We start from the raw sequence: 22,192 nt of genomic DNA, 5'->3' as shown, positions 1-22,192 counted from the left end.
GGGGTAAATTTATCCAGTGGGGGGTGCTGTAACAATGGGGCTGCAATGGGAGTTTTTCTCAAGAAAACGCAGTTCAAATTGCTTTATTCCTTTTGGGCTTCAACTGTCTGCCGCAGGTGTAAAATGCACAGGTGTAACTTACAGTGCTTTACCCCAGTTAGCAGTCCAAATGATGTAAAAATATCAAGAAGCGATTGCAAAAAAGCGCACACATTGCAGCCCCATGGTGACATTGTTTTGGGCAGGAAAAATTGACTTGCAAATTCTAGTAACCAGTTCTTATGACGATAGTTTCAAAGCAATGGATTTATCTATTTTAAGTAGGCTATTTTATTTCAGTTAATTTTTGTGTCTGATTTCTATTGCAATACTTTAGCGTAGCAAGTCGGAGCAGAGTCTTGTCTCGTGAGTATCAAGTAGTAAATATGCGTATGCATGGATTTGTTAAGGTTTGAAATAGTTTCTGTTTTGCACATTAAGAGAATTGTTTGAGATATGATTGATTGATCTTATATTTCTGGAAACTGCTTATAGTTTGTATTCTTATGTGTTCAGTTTGAGTGGTTGATTAATATTTTTCAAGTTCAAAAGCTATATTGGACATTTAGAATATTCAGCATCTTTCTTAACATTTGGGCTCTTTCAGCGCATTGTATAAGCAGAAGTTTTGAAAAATAGCATTGCCCCAAAGAATTTTTTAGGCAATATTTTATGAAAAAATCCCCGGCGTGTGAATTTCCCTGACCGAGAATTCCCTTTTAATTTTTCCAATGAAAATTGAAGCTATAATTTAAAAACAGTCCGATGTTTTGATAGCAAGAACCACACCAGATACTCCACAACAGTTATCTTGTGATAAACGTAATAACTAGCAAAAATTTAGTACAAATAACTATAGTTTCAGTCAACTCAATAATCTGTCGCAATAATCTGTCGCACCTGTAAGATCATTCAGGAAATTGTAGGACTGGAATTCCTTTAGTAAATCTGCTTTATTCTCGCTAATCTTAGTAAAAATTTGTAGGAAATTTGCCTGATAAATATCTAGTGCAGAGGAATAGCATTTTGGTGGGATATTTACAGAGTTGAGTAGTAAGTTTCGATAGTAAATAGAGTAAAAGTCAATTTACTTCAAAATAGTTTTAAGTAAACTCAGTTAACGGTTATGTGACAAAAGATAATCCCAAGTGGCCTGAAATTATAGAAACCGATTCCGATTGTAAGTGAACAGATTCAGAAACTCACTTTGAAAGAGCTTCAGATGCTTTGTAGTATTTTTACAGAAGAATCTCAGCTTCAAACTAAAATGTTTATTCTCTGCTCTGTTATTACGTGAAATTCAGGTTAATATGTACCCTACATTTTTTGCAGCGTTGGTTTTAAATTTATACGATTCCGGATTCTTTAGTAACAATTATATTTTGTTTACGCATCGTAGAGAAAAATGTGTATTTTTTCTCTACGATGCGTAAACAAAATAAATTTGTTACTAAAGAATCCAGAACCGTTTATATTTGTAACCAACGTTGCAAAAATTATAGGGTACAAATTAACCTTAATTTCACCTGAAACTCAATAACAGAGCAGAAAATAAACATTTTAGTTTGAAGCTCAAATTCTTCTGTAAAAATATTACAAAGCATCTGAAGCTCTTTCAAAGTGAGTTTCTGAATCTGTTCACTTACAATCGGAATCGGTTTTTATAATTTCGTAGCCTTTGTTTTTCCTATAAAAACCACCAACTTTTTGCAGGTTGAAAATTGGGGAGATGTTTACGAGATTGAAATAAAACAGGAAAGTAAAAAAGGACTGTTTGTTGAGTAGGAGATGGGTTAGAGTTAACAATAATATTGAACTATATTAATTACATAATTGTTGGGGATTTTTTTGTTGAACATTATGACTATAATTCTAATCGATTATACAAATTGTTTGAAAAAACATTTCCTATGAAAAAATTATCAAAGGCAAAAAATCGAGAAAAACAGTTTTTTAAAACTTTGCTATCTTTCTTCTCAGAACCAAATCTGATTAGGACTTTGAAATTTTATTTCAACAAAAACAGAAAAACTTTATAGCACATGTGAATCAAAAAATTAAATATTAGTAATGAAGAAAAATATAAAAATTCCATTACGTCGGAACTCGCAAATTCAAATTTTGCCTGAGGTTGTTTTCTCTGATTTTATTAATAGGGAAGTGGAATCCAAATTGACAACTGCGATGCTCCTTGTGTACAAGAAAAAGACTTAATACCATCTAATTAGAAAAATAGAAAACCAAACGCTGATGATTTTTTTTGGTTTAAGTTTAATGGTTTCTCAAGCGCCGTAAACAATCTCAATTTCCAGAAAAACAATCACTATAACATGAATCAAAAAATTCAACGGCAAAGCTTTGAACTATTGTTGTGTTTTTAAAGAAAAAGAATTTTCCCTTCTAGGTTTTTTTTGAATTTTTCAAAACATTCATGCATCGAATCTTATATTTTGCTACCACAGTTGCTAATAAAAGGACATAAAATAACAAAATTCGTTCTTCAAAGGAGGTCCAAAGCCAACAACAAGAAAAACAATACACTCGAGGGAAAAACGAAAGAGCAATTTATTCGTAATTTTCTTGGACCTAAATGGCTCTGCTGCCTGCGCTATTACACTGTCCTCAAATTAATTAGCAGTTCATATTTGCTATTTGTTTTTTAGAAGTCGGTCAATCTTGTGTTTATGTTTAAAATATATATAAAGCAATGATACTTTTGTGAGGTAAGAATGTTCTTCTCTAAATTGTTGCATAGTGCAATTGCTCAATTTGCCTCTAAAAGCTAACAATTATAAGTTTTGCTTGATGATGAGTAGCGATAAGAATTTTTCATCGGGACAAAAAAAATTGTACCAAAAAAAATTAAAAAGAAACCCGATAGTTGAGAAAAAGCGAAGATGAGTATTATTTTTGTCAACACAAAAACCGTCTCCCTAAATTTTGCTTGTCTTACCATAAAACATACATTCGTCAGTTAACTCGAAATTGGTTGAATAAAAAAATTGTAGAAGTCAATTGCGTGTTGCAATTAAGTTACAAAAACATTAAAATTTCAGCGCAATTAATCTAAAAGAAAAACTTTATGTTATCAAATTGTCATCAATTTGTCATTCACAAATCGAAAAACCTGTTTTTTTTCCTAAACGGCAATTGTCCACATATGGGCAAACAATTTGAAAATAGCTTGGGAAACTGTTAAAAAAAGACAAGTACAGGCATAATCGAAAACTATTCTTGACATTTCATGATATTTGGTAACGTATTTCGAGAAAAAATTTTTAACTGAATCCCCAGTCTAAATATTTGGTCGTGATTTTGTCGGTCGGGCATATTTTCACTGAGTTTGCAATTGGATGAGAAAAAGATCAGTTACTTAATTCTTTGCTATTTCTAGCGTTGAACTGATCGCTGTAGTCTCTTTTTGCAAATTACTGTCTGTGGTTGTTTGAGAAAAAATTTCTTGGCAACTGGTTGCACTAATTAACTTTCTGAGATGCTGCTTTGTGACAAAATTGATCATGCATGTGGTTTAGTATCTGTTGAAATCAAACCAAAATGAATGTTGTGATTTTTGTTTTCAGTTTTCATAATAAAGAAAGTTGTAGAAGTGTTGCTCCAGAAAAATTGCCAGAAATTGAACATCTCAAAACCGATATTAAAAGAAGCTTTTCTTCTCAGAACAAAGAGAAAATTTTGACAAAATTTATACGTATCTTGGAACATTCTGTGCTACGCGCAGTAGCGCTCGCGCCATCTTAGTTTTCCCCCTAACCTTAGTTAAGATTTAAAAAAAACCTGAACACTGTTAATTTAAGTCAACTTCATTTTATAATGTTTGTTTTAAAAAATGTACCCCTTTTTATATTTCAATAGGAGCAATTATATTGCAAGAACTTGTCTTTGATTGTATGAACTCTTGTAAAACTTGCCACCTATTTCGAACTTTCGTGCTAAGAATACAGAGTCTTAAATTATCACTATGTAGGAGTTGGTACAGGTTTTACCAGACATCTGCTATGATAAACTGGGACACGAAGAGTTGCTGCCTCGCCGATCATTTAAAAATGGAATCAAGTGACGGAACCGTACAGTTTTCAATTTAACAATGATAGTTGCGGCAGATTAAGCAAACAAGCTATAGCAACGGTAAACCACCGGTAAACAGCAGGAATTTCAATATGTCCAAATAAACAATCGAAATGTGAACTAAGCGTGAACAATGAATTGACAACTTATGAAATAATTGTCTTTTTTAGCAAAGAGCTAATACTGGCTCAAGAGGGAAAAAACATTGAACATGACAACGAATCCGCAAATTTTATCAGCAGTTCTACCGACAACAAAGAGCTTTTAACATATGAAACTCCTCAAAATAATGAAGACGCCAAAAACATTACCGAAGATCCTCCGAACACAAGGAACAACTCAGGCGCCGCGCAGCACTCACCCGAAAGTATGCAACATATCATTAAAGGAAACAATAGTGAAAACAGCCTTGCCGCCCACGCAATTACCCCAGTAGAGACAGAATACTAACAAATACACTCGCGACTCTATTCTCCCTCTTAGAAAACCTCACGAAAATCCCTCACTTTTCTCCACTAAACAACTATACACATTTAGAGACTCATTATTCAATTATTAATTACCAAAGCAATTATTATTTTTGAAACATTTTGTTTTTTTTACTCGACAATAATGCTATTTAGAGCTTACAAAGGATATCTATTTAATCATAACTACCCCAGAAAATCTGGCAAAAATTTTGCCAGATTCTTGCAGAAAAAAGTTCAAACAGACAAAAGAGGTCAAAATTTTGCAAGAATAAATTTTAATTTACAGGTTTAATTTATTGCCCAATGGCGAGGCTCCAAGAGAGAAAACAAGATCAAATGCGTGGCAAGATATCATAAATATGTTTTAAGTCACGAAATTCATATCGTTCATGAACAATTGTATCGTTTCAACAATTCTAAGAAAATGGGTGAATTTTATAACAGTCGGTCCTTTCTTCTGTAAACTCAGAGTTTTTATGTATCTGCGAAAGAATAGCTTGGTACCAAAGAACACCATACAAGCATATATATCAAATACAAGGCGGCTCGTTAATGTGCGTTCGGACATGATGTTCCGACCCGAGCTCATCTACATTTTTGACTTAATTGTCAACCAAATGAAGAGATAACAAAAATAGATGTTTGAATTAAAAAAAATTGCTACATTTTAAGTTAATTAAACACACTAAATTCTGCTTCGATGAAATAGCAATCATAGGTTTCATTCAAGTGACATCAATAACTCATCACAATAAGTCATATGGCAAAGAAAAATACATCAAAACCACGAAATTTTTGAGAAAACCCATAGTATCAAAGTCAAAAAATTCTACAGCTTTCAACGGAAGGCATTTAATACGCTAAATTATGTCTAGATGATGTGACGACTAGGATGTTTGTCATTCAAAATTTATCAATAAGACATTACAACAAGTCATTGACGATGAAAACAACAACAAAAACAGGCAAAATCCAAAAGTTCGGTAGAAAATTGAGAGAAGAAAGTGTCGAAGCTGTTTAAACCATAAGCTTTTTTCTCTGAAAACTTTTCAACGATCCATTAAACGTCTTCACTAAGCCAATGGGAGTTATCAATATTAGGATAATGTAATACGATTTCAAAAGGAACCAAAATTACTTAAAAAAAATCCAAAAATTTTAAAAATTATGAAAACTCGTGCACCGAAGTCAAAAAAACAAATAGTTAGAAGACAAAACTGCTAACTAGATAAATTGTTGCTGATGTAGAAAAAAAAGCGGTTCTGTCATTACCGAGACTGACTTACAATCCACGAAAATAAGCTTAAGATTGATTTATGTTCAAAAAAAATAAAAAAATATTTTTAAAGTCTTAACAGCCATTAAACTCAAAAAATTTCATAGGAATTCAATAAATACGCTCAACTATGCCACGATGTGAATACAAGGATGTTCATTATGCCTAGGTAATCAATAAGACATCACAATATGTTTTTTTACTATGAAAAAAAAAGAACAAAAACAGGCAAAAACCAAAATTTCTTTAGAAAAATGGGAGAAGAAAGTGTTGAAGCCATTTAAACCATTATTTTTTTCTCAGAAAGTTTTATCTATGATCCTCTGGACGTCTTCACTAAAGGAAGATGTAGCCATCAATATTAGGATGACGTGATAAGATTTCAAAATGAACCAATAAAACGAAATGTCCAAAAAATTTTTAAAAAAATTAATTTGAAATCTTGTGGCATTGAATACGTATAACCAATAGTTATTTGATAAAGCCGCCAATGAGATTAACTTATGTTGCAGTGGTATGAAGGAGTTCAGTCTTGTTTTTACTCAGACGAACTTACAGTTCACAAAAATAAGTTTATGATTTACTAATTTTAAAAAACTTTCGAAAATTTATTTTCAAAGTCTTAACAGCCATTAGCTGTCCACTCACAGCACTAGATAGGTTCACTTAATGCTCATTAGCAAATTTATTGCACCTTTAGTCAACAAGTTTATGCCATAGGATTATAAAACTATAGTAAAACCTCAAAAAAAAATCAAAATTTCATTTGAAATTACGAAATTTGAGATACGAGTCCAAAAAAAAAACATGAGCGATCCCTTCGAAACAAATTTTTTGTTCATTGAGCTTCATTTGATCGTAAAAGAGGTTTGTCATTAACGGAACTTTGGTGTTAAAAGTTTCTAGTAGTCTCTAGGTGACTTGAAAAAACAAAAAAGTTGCAAAATTTTCTAAAAAAAGAGCTCCCAAATCTAATTCGAATTTTTTTTTATATATTAAATTTCCCTCTAAGACTAGAACTAGTCTTTATAATCTCCTTTCGTCTATTAAAAACCTACAGTTGATTTAATTTTTAGCGTGAAATCTAGTTTTGAATTAAATTTTTCGTAGAAAAAACGTTAATTCGAACGAAAATTACGGTAAAAGTGAACAAAAGTGAACCAAATATCCAGTGTTCACATGAAACTTTAAACCTCGATAACTCCTCGAAAAAATTCAAAATTCAAAAAAACCTTTTTAATTTCGAATTCTACGCTGGACGAGCTTTTTAATGATACCACGCACATTTCTCTACGATGAATATATCGGTCGGCCAAAACTCACGGAACAAAAAAAAACCCATTTGAGTATATAGTTCCTCCCCCCCCCCCACAAGTGGGGTCGGAACAACAAGCAGCAAAAATGAAATATTCAACTTAGGTTGGCACGTTGGTGAAATTTCTATAGAAACGCAAAATTGATTTCACGAAAGTCTATAACTTAGCGCTTACTAACGATAAAAATTATTCAGAGAAGGAAATTCCAACTGGATTCAAAAAATGGCAAAGCAAAGAATGCGGAACAAGTGCTTTCTTTAAGGGAAAATTTACATGTTACATATGTTACAACCAAAATGTTACATAGCAAGATAATATCAAGATATGTAGCAGGATCTTTGCATGGGTGTCAAGAAACAAGATTTTGGCAAGATTCCCAAGAAAGATTAACCATAACATGGCAAGACATACCGAGTATTAAAAATTCAATAGAACCTAAAACCATGAATTAGCACGAAATTATAATATTAAGAAAAAATTATCATCATTTATTAAGAATTAGCGAGAGTTAGCAAGAATGTCGGAAAATGCAGCTCTCGTTAGTTTATTAACCAACAAATGAGTCGCTTTTTCCAGTATATTGAAATTTTTGAGTGGATGGTAGCTCGGTAAGTACATAGTACACACCTTATACTGGACCACCATCGAGACGGCTGTCAATAAGATCCCATGTGAAATACGTATCTGCAAATTGATGCCTCAGCCAATATGCAAATTTGCATATTTTTTCCTGTTCCATTGCCTTTTCCGCTCTTAATTTTGTTAGAAATGCGCTAAACACTTTGATTTTTCTGTAACTCAGGGTTTGTCATTTCTGCTCTAAATCAAAACTAAGACAATTTTTCAGTGCATTATATATATATATGTATATATATATATATATATATATATATATATATATATATATATATATATATATATATATATATATATATATATTCCAACAATACGATAACCGCAAAATCCAAGTTTTTTCACTTCCTGCATGTTCTTTATCACTTGACCGACCTTGGCGGCGCTACTGACTAAAACTATTTTTCAATCGCGCATTTTTTTCATAGAAACAGAATCAAGATTTTATTTATTGCATCCAATTGGTTTTCCCAAAGTCAGTTAAGGCTGCGCTAAAAATCAAGGTATTTTAACATAACAAAAAGCCACAGAATTAGTCTTGGACGTATTCAATGAGTTTTTCAGCACTCTCTCCCACACTTGTTCATTGAAACACATACAACACGTACACAAACAAATACCCACATATGTACGCACACATCGCATATATATATATATATATATATATATATATATATATATAAAAGGGCCGAGAAGATCAGCAATTATCAAGACTAAGAGAAAAGACAAACATCAAAATCAAATAACAAAACAAATAATAATTACATCCTATAATCAATATCCATTTTTTGAGAAAAGAAATTAATAACAAAGTCAAAATAGCTTCAACGCTAATTAAATAATTTTCAACGCTAAAAGATATATGTTCACCTAATTTTCCATGTGAAGAGTTTGATATCTTTAGTTATACAAAATATGTTGTAGGTCATAAAAAACAAACGATCTACACAGACCAATAGAAAGAATACAAATATATTTCGCGAGAAAACGGTATCGGAGCCGTTAAAGCCAAAATCTGTTCCGTAAAAATCTTTTTTGTAAGATGTTATCAGGTACGCAATTTTTTTTATTATCAAAAAGGCGGAGTATGACGTCTCAAAAATAAGACTAGGTGACAAATAGACAAACAGGGACTTGAAGGACAAAATTAACATTACGTTAGTATTTTTCATGAACAATTAATTTCAAAATACTAATTATCAACTGAAATTATTAAATATGTTCATCAGAAAAATTTTTATCCGGCAAACTTATACGAAGTGGATTAAAGAAATTTATTTGGTGCCATTTTTAATTTTAGAAAACTTGAAACTCTTCAGCAATACACTTCTATTTTCAGAAGTAAAACAAACAACACTATCGTTACAAATTTTAACTTACTTTTTAGCTAAATTGGCAAAAAATATCGTAAAAATACGGAAAATGTAAACAAAAACAAAAGAAAATCAGTCAATTGTTCACAAAAGGTTAAACTTCAATAACTCCGTGGAAGAAACGAAATTCAAAAATCTTTATTAATTGTATATTAGGCGCTGGAGGGGCTTTCTATTGTGAACATATCGATCGGCCAAAATTGACTGAAAAAAAATAACATTTTTGAGTATATAGCTCCTCCCCCACTAAAATGGGTCGGAACGATAAAAGAAAAGTATAAAAATTGCCCAATGATCTTGTTATTGCAATTCAAGGAAGGCCACATGAAATGCCACTTTAATGTCTAAATAAGTTCAAGGCCGCAAGTTTGTCTGATAAGTATCTTAGAAGATGTTTTAAGATCTGATATGTTGGTCTTGAATATTCATACGATAAGAAAATTGGACAAATTGTATGGATTGTAAGAGCTGACAGGAAGCTAATTTCTTAGAATAAAAATGCGTAATCTGATGGATTCTTTGCAAAAAGAAAAATTTCAGCTCCATTAAGCTCATTGACTGTGCTCCAAATCCGCCCGATTGATACCTGCTTGTATCCGATACCTAACACTGCTTGTTGCCAAGAATAATATTGCTCATATTTGTGAAAGTACATATCATGCACCCTGGTTCCTTTTTAAAGGTAATAAATGTTAACAAATGTTCAAGGATGGTAATGTCTTGGAGTCCAAAGAATCAAGGACTACCAACGACAGACGACGTAGCTCTGCTGCTTCAGCCATTCAAAGACATTACAGAGGCTAGTTAAAAATCTTTATGCCAATCGGTCCCATATCGAGCACGCTGGCCAGAATGGCCTCTAATCATGCCATAATAGCCATCTCGGACCGAACTCCAAGTCTATATCAGTACTAGGCAAGTCTAAATCCAAGTCTTATTTAGTTTCCCAGTACTGGGCAAGTCTAAATACAAGTCTTACAAGTCTGGCAAGTCTTAACCAAGACTTGGATAACACTTGGAAGTTGATTCCCAAGTCAAAACCAACTTTTTAAAAAATTTCGGGTGAAAATTCCGAATTCCGAAAATTTTCGCAACGTGCCACGATTTTTGCATTTTCTCATATGCACTTTCTCGGGGCTTTCTCTTAAATAGGACTTGGATTAGACTTGCCAAGTCTTATATCGATATTAATTAGTTTCATATTAAATGAATATGCTTGGGTCTGACGCTGGTCACCCCCCGAAATTCTGTGCTGGATGCAAATGCATATTGGAGCAGTGCTCAACGTGATGCATGTGGTGTGCTTCTGCTGGTTTGTGCAAGGAATATGACCCTTTTACAGATTACATACTTCAATGTTGTTCTGCGCAATGGTCATGTGGAGAATGTTCTGGGGTAATTCCTACTCGTATTTTATCTCAACTGAATGTCAAATTGAATAAACTGAACAAAATTGAATCCGATATTACCGAAATTAAAGAGTGTATCACAAATACGCAGGATGATAATATTTTAAATTACCCAAGTGCTGCAGAAGCAACCAAACCGTTAGTCAATCTCGTAAATCGACCCACGTATGCGCAAAAATGTGTGGGACCGAACCCCCCACAACCATATTTCAGTTTTCAAAATCGCAAGGACAGTCATTTTTCGGTGTCAAGTGACAAATCGAAAAAACGGAAACGATCTGCTTACAAAATTGCCATAGTTCAGGGAAGCAAAACGATGCTAGTTTTCAAGGAGTTCAACAAAAACCAAGACTTCGGCCAAGAAGACATTACTTTATCAGTAGACTACCGCAATCCATTGAAACCGCATCACTTCTTGATTATTGTAACGAGCAAAATTTGAAACCTTTGTCATGCAGAGAACTACCTAGCAGGAAAAAGCAGCTTAAATCTTTCCATGTCGTTTTCCCCGAACACAAGACAGAACTTGTTCAGAGCACTGAAACATGGCCGGCTAACATAATATTAAGACGGTATTTTCTAAATGAGAAAGCACGAAGCTGGCTGAAGACATTATATTCTCAGTGTAGCAGCCAACCGCAGGTGAATTGACTACAACAACATTGCTTACGCGTAGGATCATGGAATGCGCGGTCAATTTGCAGTAAAATAGTTTATTGAGCCTTATTTATTAGCCCGTGATATCTCTTTATTCGCTATTATCGAAACATGTATATCCGATTTCACTCAATACTACTGTGTTGATTTAATAGATGGCTCTAATTATCCTGTTTTTAATGTTAACCGTATCAGTTGCCGTGGAGGTGGTGTTGCTCTATTATTTAAAAGTGAATTCAAAGGAAAGCCTCTTTTTGAACTTGTGCTACAGTGCTTGGAGTGCATAGGAGTTGAAATTATTCTTTATCGCCAAAAGTCTCTCGTTATAGTTGTATACAGGTCACCATCAGTTTCCGATGTATTCAAATGTTGTAAATATGGGAGATTTTAATATTGTTTTGAATAAAATTGGACCCATCAGTTGAAGTTTACGTACCCTATGGAAGAGCATGGTTTAGTATCTGGTCACAGTGAAGCAACGACAAGTAAGTGCAATTTACTTGATTTGGTTTTGATGAACAAAGATGTCTATTTTGACCTGAATATAGATAAAAAATTGCCCTCTGACCATTACGCTATTTGTTTTAACATGGTAATTGAAAAAGTTACAAGCAAGAAGATTCCTCGCGAAGGGTATGTATGGAAATCAGTAAATCACTTTGAGTTCGCTGAAAATTTTATGCTATTTTTTGATGAAATCATTTTGCTGGAAATTATTCAGAACAACTCTATTGAATTCATTGCGCTGGAAATGGGTTCGGAAAAATAATTTAATTTTGTAAATAAACTTAATTTTTGTTTCTACTTAAGTGCCATTTCTGGCAGACATAACCTAGTGCCCTTCGAAAGGTTTTTGTGCTGTCAAATCGACCTCGATATTTCGATGATGAATGCATTAAAGCAAAACACTTGAAGCGTAATATTAAGAGAGCCTGCATAAGAATCCGATCAACTGAGAGTGAGGTCAGATTACAATCACATTTATGCGATTATAGGGAATTTCTGAAATTGAAGCGGGACAATTATTCATCTCAACAGTTGTCTAGCAAGTAAAAGTCTATCAAGCTGAGATTTTTTACTTTTGACGAATTGTTCAGAAGAAAAATTTGTAAGTTACCTAAGAACGAAATTCCAACTACTTTAGCGCACAGATTTTGAAATTTCTTCAGAGAAAAAGTTAGTACTCTCTTGCAGAATTTTGATAACACAACGCTCGAGATAGAGGCAACTTGCAAATCCAGTTTTTCTTCCTTTATGTTGATTATTAGTTCGGATTTACGCCTAATGTTTAACAAATTATCGAATTCCACTGCACCTCATGATATCATTCCCACGCACGTCCTTAAAGCTATCATCAATTGCTACGTCGAGTCTTTTACTAACCTCATTAAATCTATTTTGTTAACGGGTGTGTTTCCATCTTCGCTAAAGCAAGGAATAATAATTCCTCTCCATAAAAAAACGACGAGAATGAAATTGAAAATTATATACCTGTTACAAATATTAGAACAATGTCTAAAATAGTCAAAAAGTGTGTTCTTCAGCAAATGGCTGATTACTTCGACTGGAATTGATTGTGGCCGCCGCTACTGTCTGCTTATCGTCAGCATCATTCAACTGAAACTGCAATAGTTTATTGCCTTGAGAGAGTGACTGAAATTTTGGCAAAAAAGAAGCTAGCACTTCTGATATCTCTTGATTTGACATCTGCATTTGATACAGTCAATTTTAATGTTTTACTCAAAATATCACAAAAAAACTTGACTTTGATGGATCTGTTTTACGATTTTTTGAAAATTATTTGAAAAGCCGCAATTCGCGAGTCACTGTTGAGAATGAGCTCTCAGATTACTTTTACAATGAAGCTGGAGTTCCACAGGGCTCGGTTTTAGGACCAGTGTTGCTCTCATTTTATTTGACCCAAGTTTTTGAATTTTTAAATGCAACTGGCGAAATTTATTATTTTTATGCAGACGACATTCAATTTATCTTTAAATTAGATTACAACTTTACCTCCTTAAGTTTCATTTTGAAACAAATAATTGATGTTATGTGCAAGTTGAAGTTAGTGAATAACAGTAACAAAACTGATCTCACTGATTTTTGCAAAAGAAATTCTAATATTCCGTCTATTGACTCCTCTACTTTACTGGGGATTGAGTTACCATTGAGAAGCTCGATAAACTTGTTAGGTTTTTCTTTAGACTGCAAGCTGACTTTTATGAATCTGGTGAACCGCGTCTGCAGGCAGTGTTATATACAACTACGGAAATTCTATTCAATTCGAAATTTTTTGGGCAAAAAGCAAAGGAAAGAGCTTATATCCTGTGTTGTTCTTTCTAGCCTGGATTAGTGTAACGTTATATACCTTCGGTTAAGTAAAAAACTTATCAGAAAACTTCAAAATTTTCAAAATTTGGCTGCAAAGCTTGTATTGGGTTATTCACGCAACGTCTCAGCAAAACATTTACTCAAAAATTTACACTGGTTACCTATTGAGCAACGGATCCTTTTCAAATTGTTAGCACTCATGTTTAAATTTGATCGATGGATGGCCCCTATCTATATAAAGACTTTTTTTCAAAGGAATACAACTTCTGCTTGACCCTCACGTTAGAAACTGTTTCGAACCCAAGATGCTCGTCAGATGCCATGAGAAAAAGCTTCAGTTTTCAAGGTGCTAAAAGACGGAATGAGCTACCTGATTATATACGAAACGCAAAAACCTTTGAAGAGTTCAAGAAGCTGCTGAAAACACACTTATTCTGTCAAGCCGTTTGATTATCGACAACCACTTTTGGGTCTGGAAAGAGTGGCTAAACCTCCATCATCATCATTATCATCATCATCATCATCATCATCATCATCATCATCGTCATCATCATCATCATCATCATCATCATCATCATCATCATCATCATCATCATCATCATCATCATCATCATCATCATCAGCATCATCATCATCATCATCATCATCATCATCATCATCATCATCATCATCATCATCATCATCATCATCATCATCATCATCATCATCATCATCATCATCATCATCATCATCATCATCAAATCAGACTTGGATTTAGGATTGCCAAGTCTTAAATCAGACTTGGATTAGACTTGCCAAGTCTCAGCCCAGACTTGGATTTAGACTGCCAAGTGTAAAAAGTGACATGATCATGGTTCTGAATCAGTAATGAAATAAGACTTGGATTTAGATTTGTCCAGTACTGAAATTGGCTTGGCGTTAGGTCCGGGATAACTTACGAAAATCTGATCATAGTGTTGAGTTTGGTCTGTTAGATGTCATTTCATTCTGTCTCCCCTACGTGCGATATACTGCGGTGAAAATGAAGAGTTATATTGTTGCGACCGAATGAGGTTTCACGAATGTCATGAGAATTTGAATTACCAGATGGCTCCCGCGTTTTAAAAAAATTGTATCTAACTACTAACTAGGGTGCAGAACTAGCAAAAATTGTTGGTTTTAATACGTTTATCCCCTAGTGACCCCCAAAACTCCTTGTCCTTAAAATGTGTTTTGATCCCCGAACGGACGAGACATTTTTAAAAGACTGACTCATTGTACATAATTTTGCAGGAAGTTGCACCCAGACGGATAGATTTTGCAGATTTAGACAGCTGTTATTTGTAATCCATTACATATTATGACATGACCACAAAAAATTGGCCCGCCTAGCTCTGAAAATCGGGCTTTCTATGATGAAAAAAGCACTATCATGTCGAAAATAAGAGCTTCGGTCCATTTCATTTTAAAGCCTTTAAAATGTAACATTATCGGAACACACGTACAGACTACCGAGCACGTCAGCAGTCGTTGACGGGTGAGAGGGTGGTGGACAGCGCATCTGACTCCGGTAATAAACGTGACGGCGAGGACGAGTTCTCTGATGACGAAATGGCTAAAAGGAACTCAGCAGCCACAACAATTCAAAGTAACTTCAAGGGCTACATGGCACGAAAAAGTTTGCAAGTTAGTTGACTATCAATTCGCAATACTAATGCTATGCCGTGAGTAAATTCAAGGACTACCAGATCACACTACTGAGGACACCGGGCACTGGGGGCTCTACCCGGGCGAGGTTACCCTTAACCTATCATTACTACAAGTTATAATGGTTAAAGGTGTATCCTTCCACTCCTAAATACGGGGCAAACATAATACTGGCTTCATAAAGACAAATAACCTATCGCACCTATTCGGTCGGACCTAATTTTTTTTTACCATTGTGGGAATACGCCGTCAAACCTATATACTTTGAGTTAAATATTTCAAACAAGAAACGTCGAAGCGGGTCTCAAGAAATCATCCAACCAACTGGTTGAATTGCGTTCTCAAAGAGGATCGTTTCCCGACTCAACGCTGTTTTTATTCAAATATATCAAACAAGTCAAAACAATATTAGGTTTTTTCTCTACGCTAATGATACCTGTACTTTAAAGATAACTAAAAAAAATTTATTTAAAAAAAATCAGAAGTCTTAAATCCAGCAAATGATTGGATTGAAAAATGCCTGTTAGCGATTTTCGGGTCTCGCTTTTTTTCTTTGGTGGCTAGTTTCTGGTGCGCTTCTTTTGGAGCTCAAAAATGCAGCGTCTCTAGTCGTCAAAGAAACTGCAGAAGCTCATGCAAAAGCTAGCGCACACCGAATAAAAAATGCCGAAAAGAAAAACTTGCAAGACTCTTCCAAGTGAATCCAAACCCAATCTTGCAAGAATCTTGGTACCGGTATGCGTTCACCTGCAAATTGACCTTTCAAGATTCTTGCAAGTTTTTGTATTCATCGAACACTCGTGCGGAAATTCTTTCTGCCACCGTTTCCCTTGACAAGCGTCCATTTTTCTTATTTATTATTTTTATCGGTTTTAATATTCGTTTTTTACAGGGAGTTATCGATGATTGAAGTTCTGTGAATAATAGACGGATTTCCGATGTTTTTATTCACATTTTCCGGAAATTCGCCTAAAATTTCGTCAATTTTGCTAAAATTGTAAAAATTATTTACAAGAGTACTGTTAGTTTTAATTTTAGAGACAGAAAAAGTGTTGTTGACAATTTTCATTTAATTTTTCTGGCTAAAAATTTGGCTAAATATTCCAAACTTCAGCCTTTTTCATCAAGAATTGCCCGAGATAAGCTTTTATTGTCCACTTTGATTAAATTTGCCCAAAATACACACCCCAAAACAACAATCAAAATCCTTGTAAAATACAAAGACAGAGTTTTATTTCCACTTCCATTGAGGGTAGTCTAGAATCAAAATTTTGCCGTTTTTTGCTAACTTTACTCTATGATAATCAAAAACGCAGCATTTATTTTTGATCTTTTAACTAACAAATTATCTAGATCGAAAGAATTTGGAACAGCTGAATGCTCTAAATGGCAATAGAGGGGTTGGTTTTGGTGCAATCTTGGACTGTTACAATCGTTAAATTGTTCGGATTGCAATCAGTCGGTATTGTAATCAAAAAAATTAAAGAGTTTTTTATGTTAATTAAAGAACAGAACACTTCATATCAAAGCTCACTGTTGATATGCCCAAAAGGTTTTCTAAACAGTTCCAAATTATTGTATCTATTATCTCTACTCGAAAGATTTTGGTCGTTTTGATTTTAAAAATGTTTGCTTTTTAAATAAACAATGGCTTATTGAACTTTGCAACTATTTTTCTCTTATTTTGGTCAACTTGTAGCTTAGCGTCAGCAAAGAAAGAGTTCATATTCATCCTCCTTATTTTACTATATTAAGTTTTAATCTTTCTGCGGTTTTACGCGTTAAATTATGGTTTTCTGACTCTGTTACTACTAGATATCACATTTTTTTTATTTTTAGGCATTGGACAATTTTCAAATTTTTTTTCTCGTTTTCTCACATCACATTATTGACAGTTCACATATTGTTTTAGTGGCGTTCAAAATAGGGCACAAAAAAGGCATATCATTTGGTCTTAACGGCTTCGACACCCCTTTCTAGAAGAATTAAATTTGATTTTTTTTACAATTACGTTTAATTGTCATTTTTTCGTTTTAGTCGTTGGAACTTACCTGGATAAGGACAGGTCAAATTTGCATTTCATGACGGAATAAATGAGCCTTTGTTCTGATGTTAGTAGATAGCTGATGGCTTTCATGACTTTGAAAACAATTGTTTTCAAAAAAATATTTTAAATGTTCTTTAACTTCTCATTTTTGTTGTTTTTTGTCTATTTTTACCTGGTCTCGTTAATTACATTTCACATATGACATTATTGCTGTCGAAAAAAAGTGAAGGTGTACAAAATTTAATGTTTTATAAAATTTTCGTTATTAATTTAGTGGATTCGACACGGGTTTTTCGCAAAAAAGTAAGCTAATTTTTTTGTCTATTTTTAACGTTCTTTTTGTAGACGTTAGGCATATTCTGACATATTACAGATCTCACGGGCTTCTTTTGGACGAATAGGCAAACCTACTTAATTGTTTCATTTTGTAGCTAATAGCTCTCATGACTTTGAAAGTAATTGTTTTAAAAAAAAATGGTAATTAGTTTTGCCCTTTTTCTCTTTTTACTTAACCTACTTAATTGTTTCATTTTGTAGCTAATAGCTCTCATGACTTTCAAAGTAATTGTTTTCAAAAAAAAGGTAATTAGTTTTGCCCTTTTTCTCTTTTTACTTGTTAGCTATTCTCCTTTATGAGCAGGCCGATACCACATTTTGGCGTTACGGCTTTACGGCTTCCCAAGCGTTTTGTCGAAAATTTTAATTGAAATTCTTTTTGTTGTCTCTTTTCGTTGTTCTTTTTATAACAGCATAAAAAATTGATTATTGACAGGTTTAAATGCCCTCCTATAGCGGAGGGCATTTATCACATTTTTTTTATTTTTAGGCATTGGACAATTTTTCAAATTTTTTTTCTCGTTTTCTCACATCACATTATTGACAGTTCACATATTGTTTTAGTGGCGTTCAAAATAGGGCACAAAAAAGGCATATCGTTTGGTCTTAACGGCTTCGACACCCCTTTCTAGAAGAATTAAATTTGATTTTTTTTACAATTACGTTTAATTGTCATTTTTTCGTTTTAGTCGTTGGAACTTACCTGGATAAGGACAGGTCAAATTTGCATTTCCTGACGGAATAAATGAGCCTTTGTTCTGATGTTAGTAGATAGCTGATGGCTTTCATGACTTTGAAAACAATTGTTTTCAAAAAAATGTTTTAAATGTTCTTTAACTTCTCATTTTTGTTGTTTTTTGTCTATTTTTTACCTGCTCTCGTTAATTACATTTCACATATGACATTATTGCTGTCGAAAAAAAGTGAAGGTGTACAAAATTTAATGTTTTATAAAATTTTCGTTATTAATTTAGTGGATTCGACACGGGTTTTTCGCAAAAAAGTAAGCTAATTTTTTTGTCTATTTTTAACGTTCTTTTTGTAGACGTTAGACATATTCTGACATATTACAGATCTCACGGGCTTCTTTTGGACGAATAGGCAAACCTACTTAATTGTTTCATTTTGTAGCTAATAGCTCTCATGACTTTGAAAGTAATTGTTTTAAAAAAAAATGGTAATTAGTTTTGCCCTTTTTCTCTTTTTACTTGTTAGCTATTCTCCTTTATGAGCAGGCCGATACCACATTTTGGCGTTACGGCTTTACGGCTTCCCAAGCGTTTTGTCGAAAATTTTAATTGAAATTCTTTTTGTTGTCTCTTTTCGTTGTTCTTTTTATAACAGCATAAAAAATTGATTATTGACAGGTTTAAATGCCCTCCTATAGCGGCGTGTGTGTGATCATAAACATTTTGGATGTTTTTGATTGCCATCTAATTGTTTTTCTGACTTTGAGTTTAATTGTTTTTGAAAAAATAAGCCAATTTGTTTTTTTGTTCGTTTTTGTCTAATTGTCACCGAGCCTTTTCATTGAGTGGTCCCATATCTTTTCTAGTGAAATATAGGTTATTTTGTTTAGTTTCACTTTTATTCAACAATATTTTGAGCTTGTTAGTAGGTTTTTTTTTAAAAAAAATGGACATAAAGTTTTGAATGTAATTAATGTTTGTTGCTATTTTTGTTTGATTTTGTTGCTCGTCTTGACATGCTTTCTTAATAATGACTGATATCATGAATCTAATGCAGCCTTTTATTACTCCACTGGGTTATATATGTTGCTTCATACACATTTTAAGTTAAAAATACTTGAATTTTTGGGGTTTTCTATCTGTTCCTCATTTGGTAGACATTTATGTCAAAAATGTGGATGAGCGGGGGTGCACGTGGAGATGGGGATGTGCACATTACCGAACCTCCTTGTTTTATTATAAATCCTAGAATATTAGAAGTTTCCTTCTGAAAAATGGTTTCCAACTAATATTTATCCCTGGTGATGAGTGGATTCAAATCATGCGAGAAACTTGCAAGATGATTCAAAACTTGCAAGGTTCTTGCAAGAATCTTGCAAGATATAAATATAAATCCCTGCAAAAAACTAAAACAGGGTACTAATGTATTAAAAAAGCACTTTGAAGCAGATTACAATTGATTAAATAAAGTACAAACCGAACTGAATGAGAAAAATTTAGCCTGGATTCAATATCTTGCAAGAATCTTGCAAGTTTTTAAATTCAGAAAGAAGTGTCATAATTGTTTTAGGCAGCTAAGACTAACTCTAGACCAAATGAATTGACGTCATGAGTCATTTCGTTTGTTTCGGAGAACTGTGTAATTGCAGTTTTGTTGCCGTACTAAATCAGTACTCCTATTGCTTAATTGAGTAGTGTATTATTTCTGGTAGACTACATAACTATTACATAACTTTCGGCTTGCTTTTACTTCGGCTTAATTTGCATTCACCCAGAAACTGAGTGCTCTTTTACAATTTTACCTCGGATAAAGTTCTATAACCGGATTGTTTTTAAGGATGGAACTTATATTAGCTCAGACGGGCCCATTCTGACGTCACGGGACTCAATGACGCTGATAGACAAGCGACGCAGTTCTGCTGCTTCTGTCATCCAACGCCAGTTCAGAAGTTAGCTTTTAATTAATGATCACCCTAAAGCACCGAATCAATGTGTTGAAAAAGAAGAAACTTACCCCATCTCTCTACGGTAATATTGTGCTCAAAATAGTAAAAGCCATATAATGGCTAATAGTGAAAACAAAAAATATAGGACTGGAGAAACCAAGATCCAATATGTTTTGACATTAAGTCCATTTTCTGTCAAAATTGATCGAACGATGTCTAAGTAACTTAATAATAACTTAAATATGATTAGAACCCTGGATCATCAGTCAGCTATAGTTTATTGTGGCTTTATTTTATGGTTTTGACGCAGTTTTGAACATTTTTCCTTTCTAAAAGACTCTTTATTGAAAGACAGGTTATCCTGTTCTTCTGTTCTCTTCACCCAATCCCGAATTTTAGTCATTTTTCCTTTGTTTATTAAGAATGGCGGGCTAGACAAGAAGTGTTTGCAGAGGAAGAAGAAGGATCAGTAGAGATCTCCGGGAAAAGTGAACAAGTAAACAACATCCCAAAACCTAAAGTTAGTTAAAAAATGTATTTATGCTGGTGGCTCATCCATCCTACATGATTCTTAGTAGTCAAACTATGTGATATATGATTCTCGTAATCGTATCATGTAATATATTATTTGTATGATTTTTTAGTATCGTCATACAAGGATTAGGTGAAAAAATCGAAGTTACTCCCGGATTAAATTCATTGTTGTCAAGAAAAAGTATTTGAAAAACGTGAAAGAATTGGTTTAGATCTTTTAGCTGTTGAAACCTAAATTGCCAAAAAACGCCTATATTTACGGGGTTAAACTTAATTTTGATATTTAAAAAGCTAGAGAGGCTGAGGCTTCAACTTGAAAATTCTGTCATACTTAGTTTCCAATTATTTTCTATAATCTTTTGCTTAAAATAGCTCTCATGAAAGATGTCTTGCAGCAGCAATATTATGCAAGATAGATCTTTAGAAGAAAAATCTTTCGTTACTGCTAAAGAAAGGTCTTTAAAATTAGTTTGAAGATCAATTTGTAAGTTTGACCCCATTTCGTGACTAAATAATGCATGTTCAAAAAAGAATCCCGGGTCGAGTTGTCACCGCCATTCAACGCAAAATTATGTAAGATAAGCGGGGAAGACGTGAAGTTTTGTAAGATAAGCGGTGAATGCGGTGAAATTACTGAGATCAGATGTTGAATGCGGTGAAAAACAATTTTATTGCCTGGTAGCCATGAAATTACATAATTTCACCGCTGCTTATTTTAGCGGTGAAATTACATAAATTCAGCGCTCTGAAAAAAGTATGTGAGATAAGCGGTTATTGCGATGAAATTGCATAAATTCACTGCCTAACTTAGTGGTGAACTTGAATAAATTCACCGCTGAGAAAAAAGTGTTAAAATCTTGCGAGATCAGCAGTGAATGCGGTGAAATAACAACGCTTCGAGTTGTCTTTTGTTCAACAAAGTTAAGATACTGTTTTTAAAAAATGCATTGAAAATTTACCCATGAATGACCATACATCTTTTTGAAACGTGTTTAAGCGGTGAATTTATCTAATTTCACCACTAGAGTAAGCGTTGAACTTACAACAAATCGCCACATTTTACCGCTAAAAATCACAAATCTTACAGAAATTCACCGCGCATGTTTTACACAAAGTAGAGTGAAATTGAATTATATTCAAAACAACAATACTACAATTTAGTGAGAGAAGCCGCAGTGGAAGAAGAAGTGCATGACATGCAGGAAGTGCGAGGTTCGAAACCTTGTAAGGGCGTTGAAATATTTTGTAAGTTTACTGCTTACATATTATTCCAATTTTTTTTTCGACCCGGGATTGAAGCAAACAGTCCGCACTAAATTTTTCTAAAACTGAACATACCAACATTGGTAGTTGTTGACTAAAGA

At 33.6% G+C, this 22,192-nt stretch overlaps 1 protein-coding gene across 1 annotated transcript in view; it reads left to right on the top strand.

Moving 5' to 3' along the window:
* Nucleotides 1-22,192, top strand: part of LOC142337200 (uncharacterized) — a gene marked incomplete at its 3' end in the record, with an annotated part of 46,756 nt that overhangs the window by 8,049 nt on the left and 16,515 nt on the right. Inside the window, exons 6-9 of the mRNA XM_075386372.1 lie at nt 9,902-9,992; nt 15,077-15,255; nt 20,186-20,297; nt 20,717-20,814. Coding sequence (XP_075242487.1) covers nt 9,902-9,992; nt 15,077-15,255; nt 20,186-20,297; nt 20,717-20,814 — 480 coding nt within the window. The remainder of the gene's footprint in view (nt 1-9,901; nt 9,993-15,076; nt 15,256-20,185; nt 20,298-20,716; nt 20,815-22,192) is intronic.

The sequence above is a fragment of the Convolutriloba macropyga genome, chromosome 1 (assembly GCF_964194025.1).
Source record: "Convolutriloba macropyga chromosome 1, txConMacr16.3, whole genome shotgun sequence".
Classification (NCBI taxonomy): domain Eukaryota; kingdom Metazoa; phylum Xenacoelomorpha; order Acoela; family Convolutidae; genus Convolutriloba; species Convolutriloba macropyga.
The sequence above is the reverse complement of the archived record's forward strand: the minus strand, read 5'-3'. Positions and strand labels throughout refer to the sequence as shown.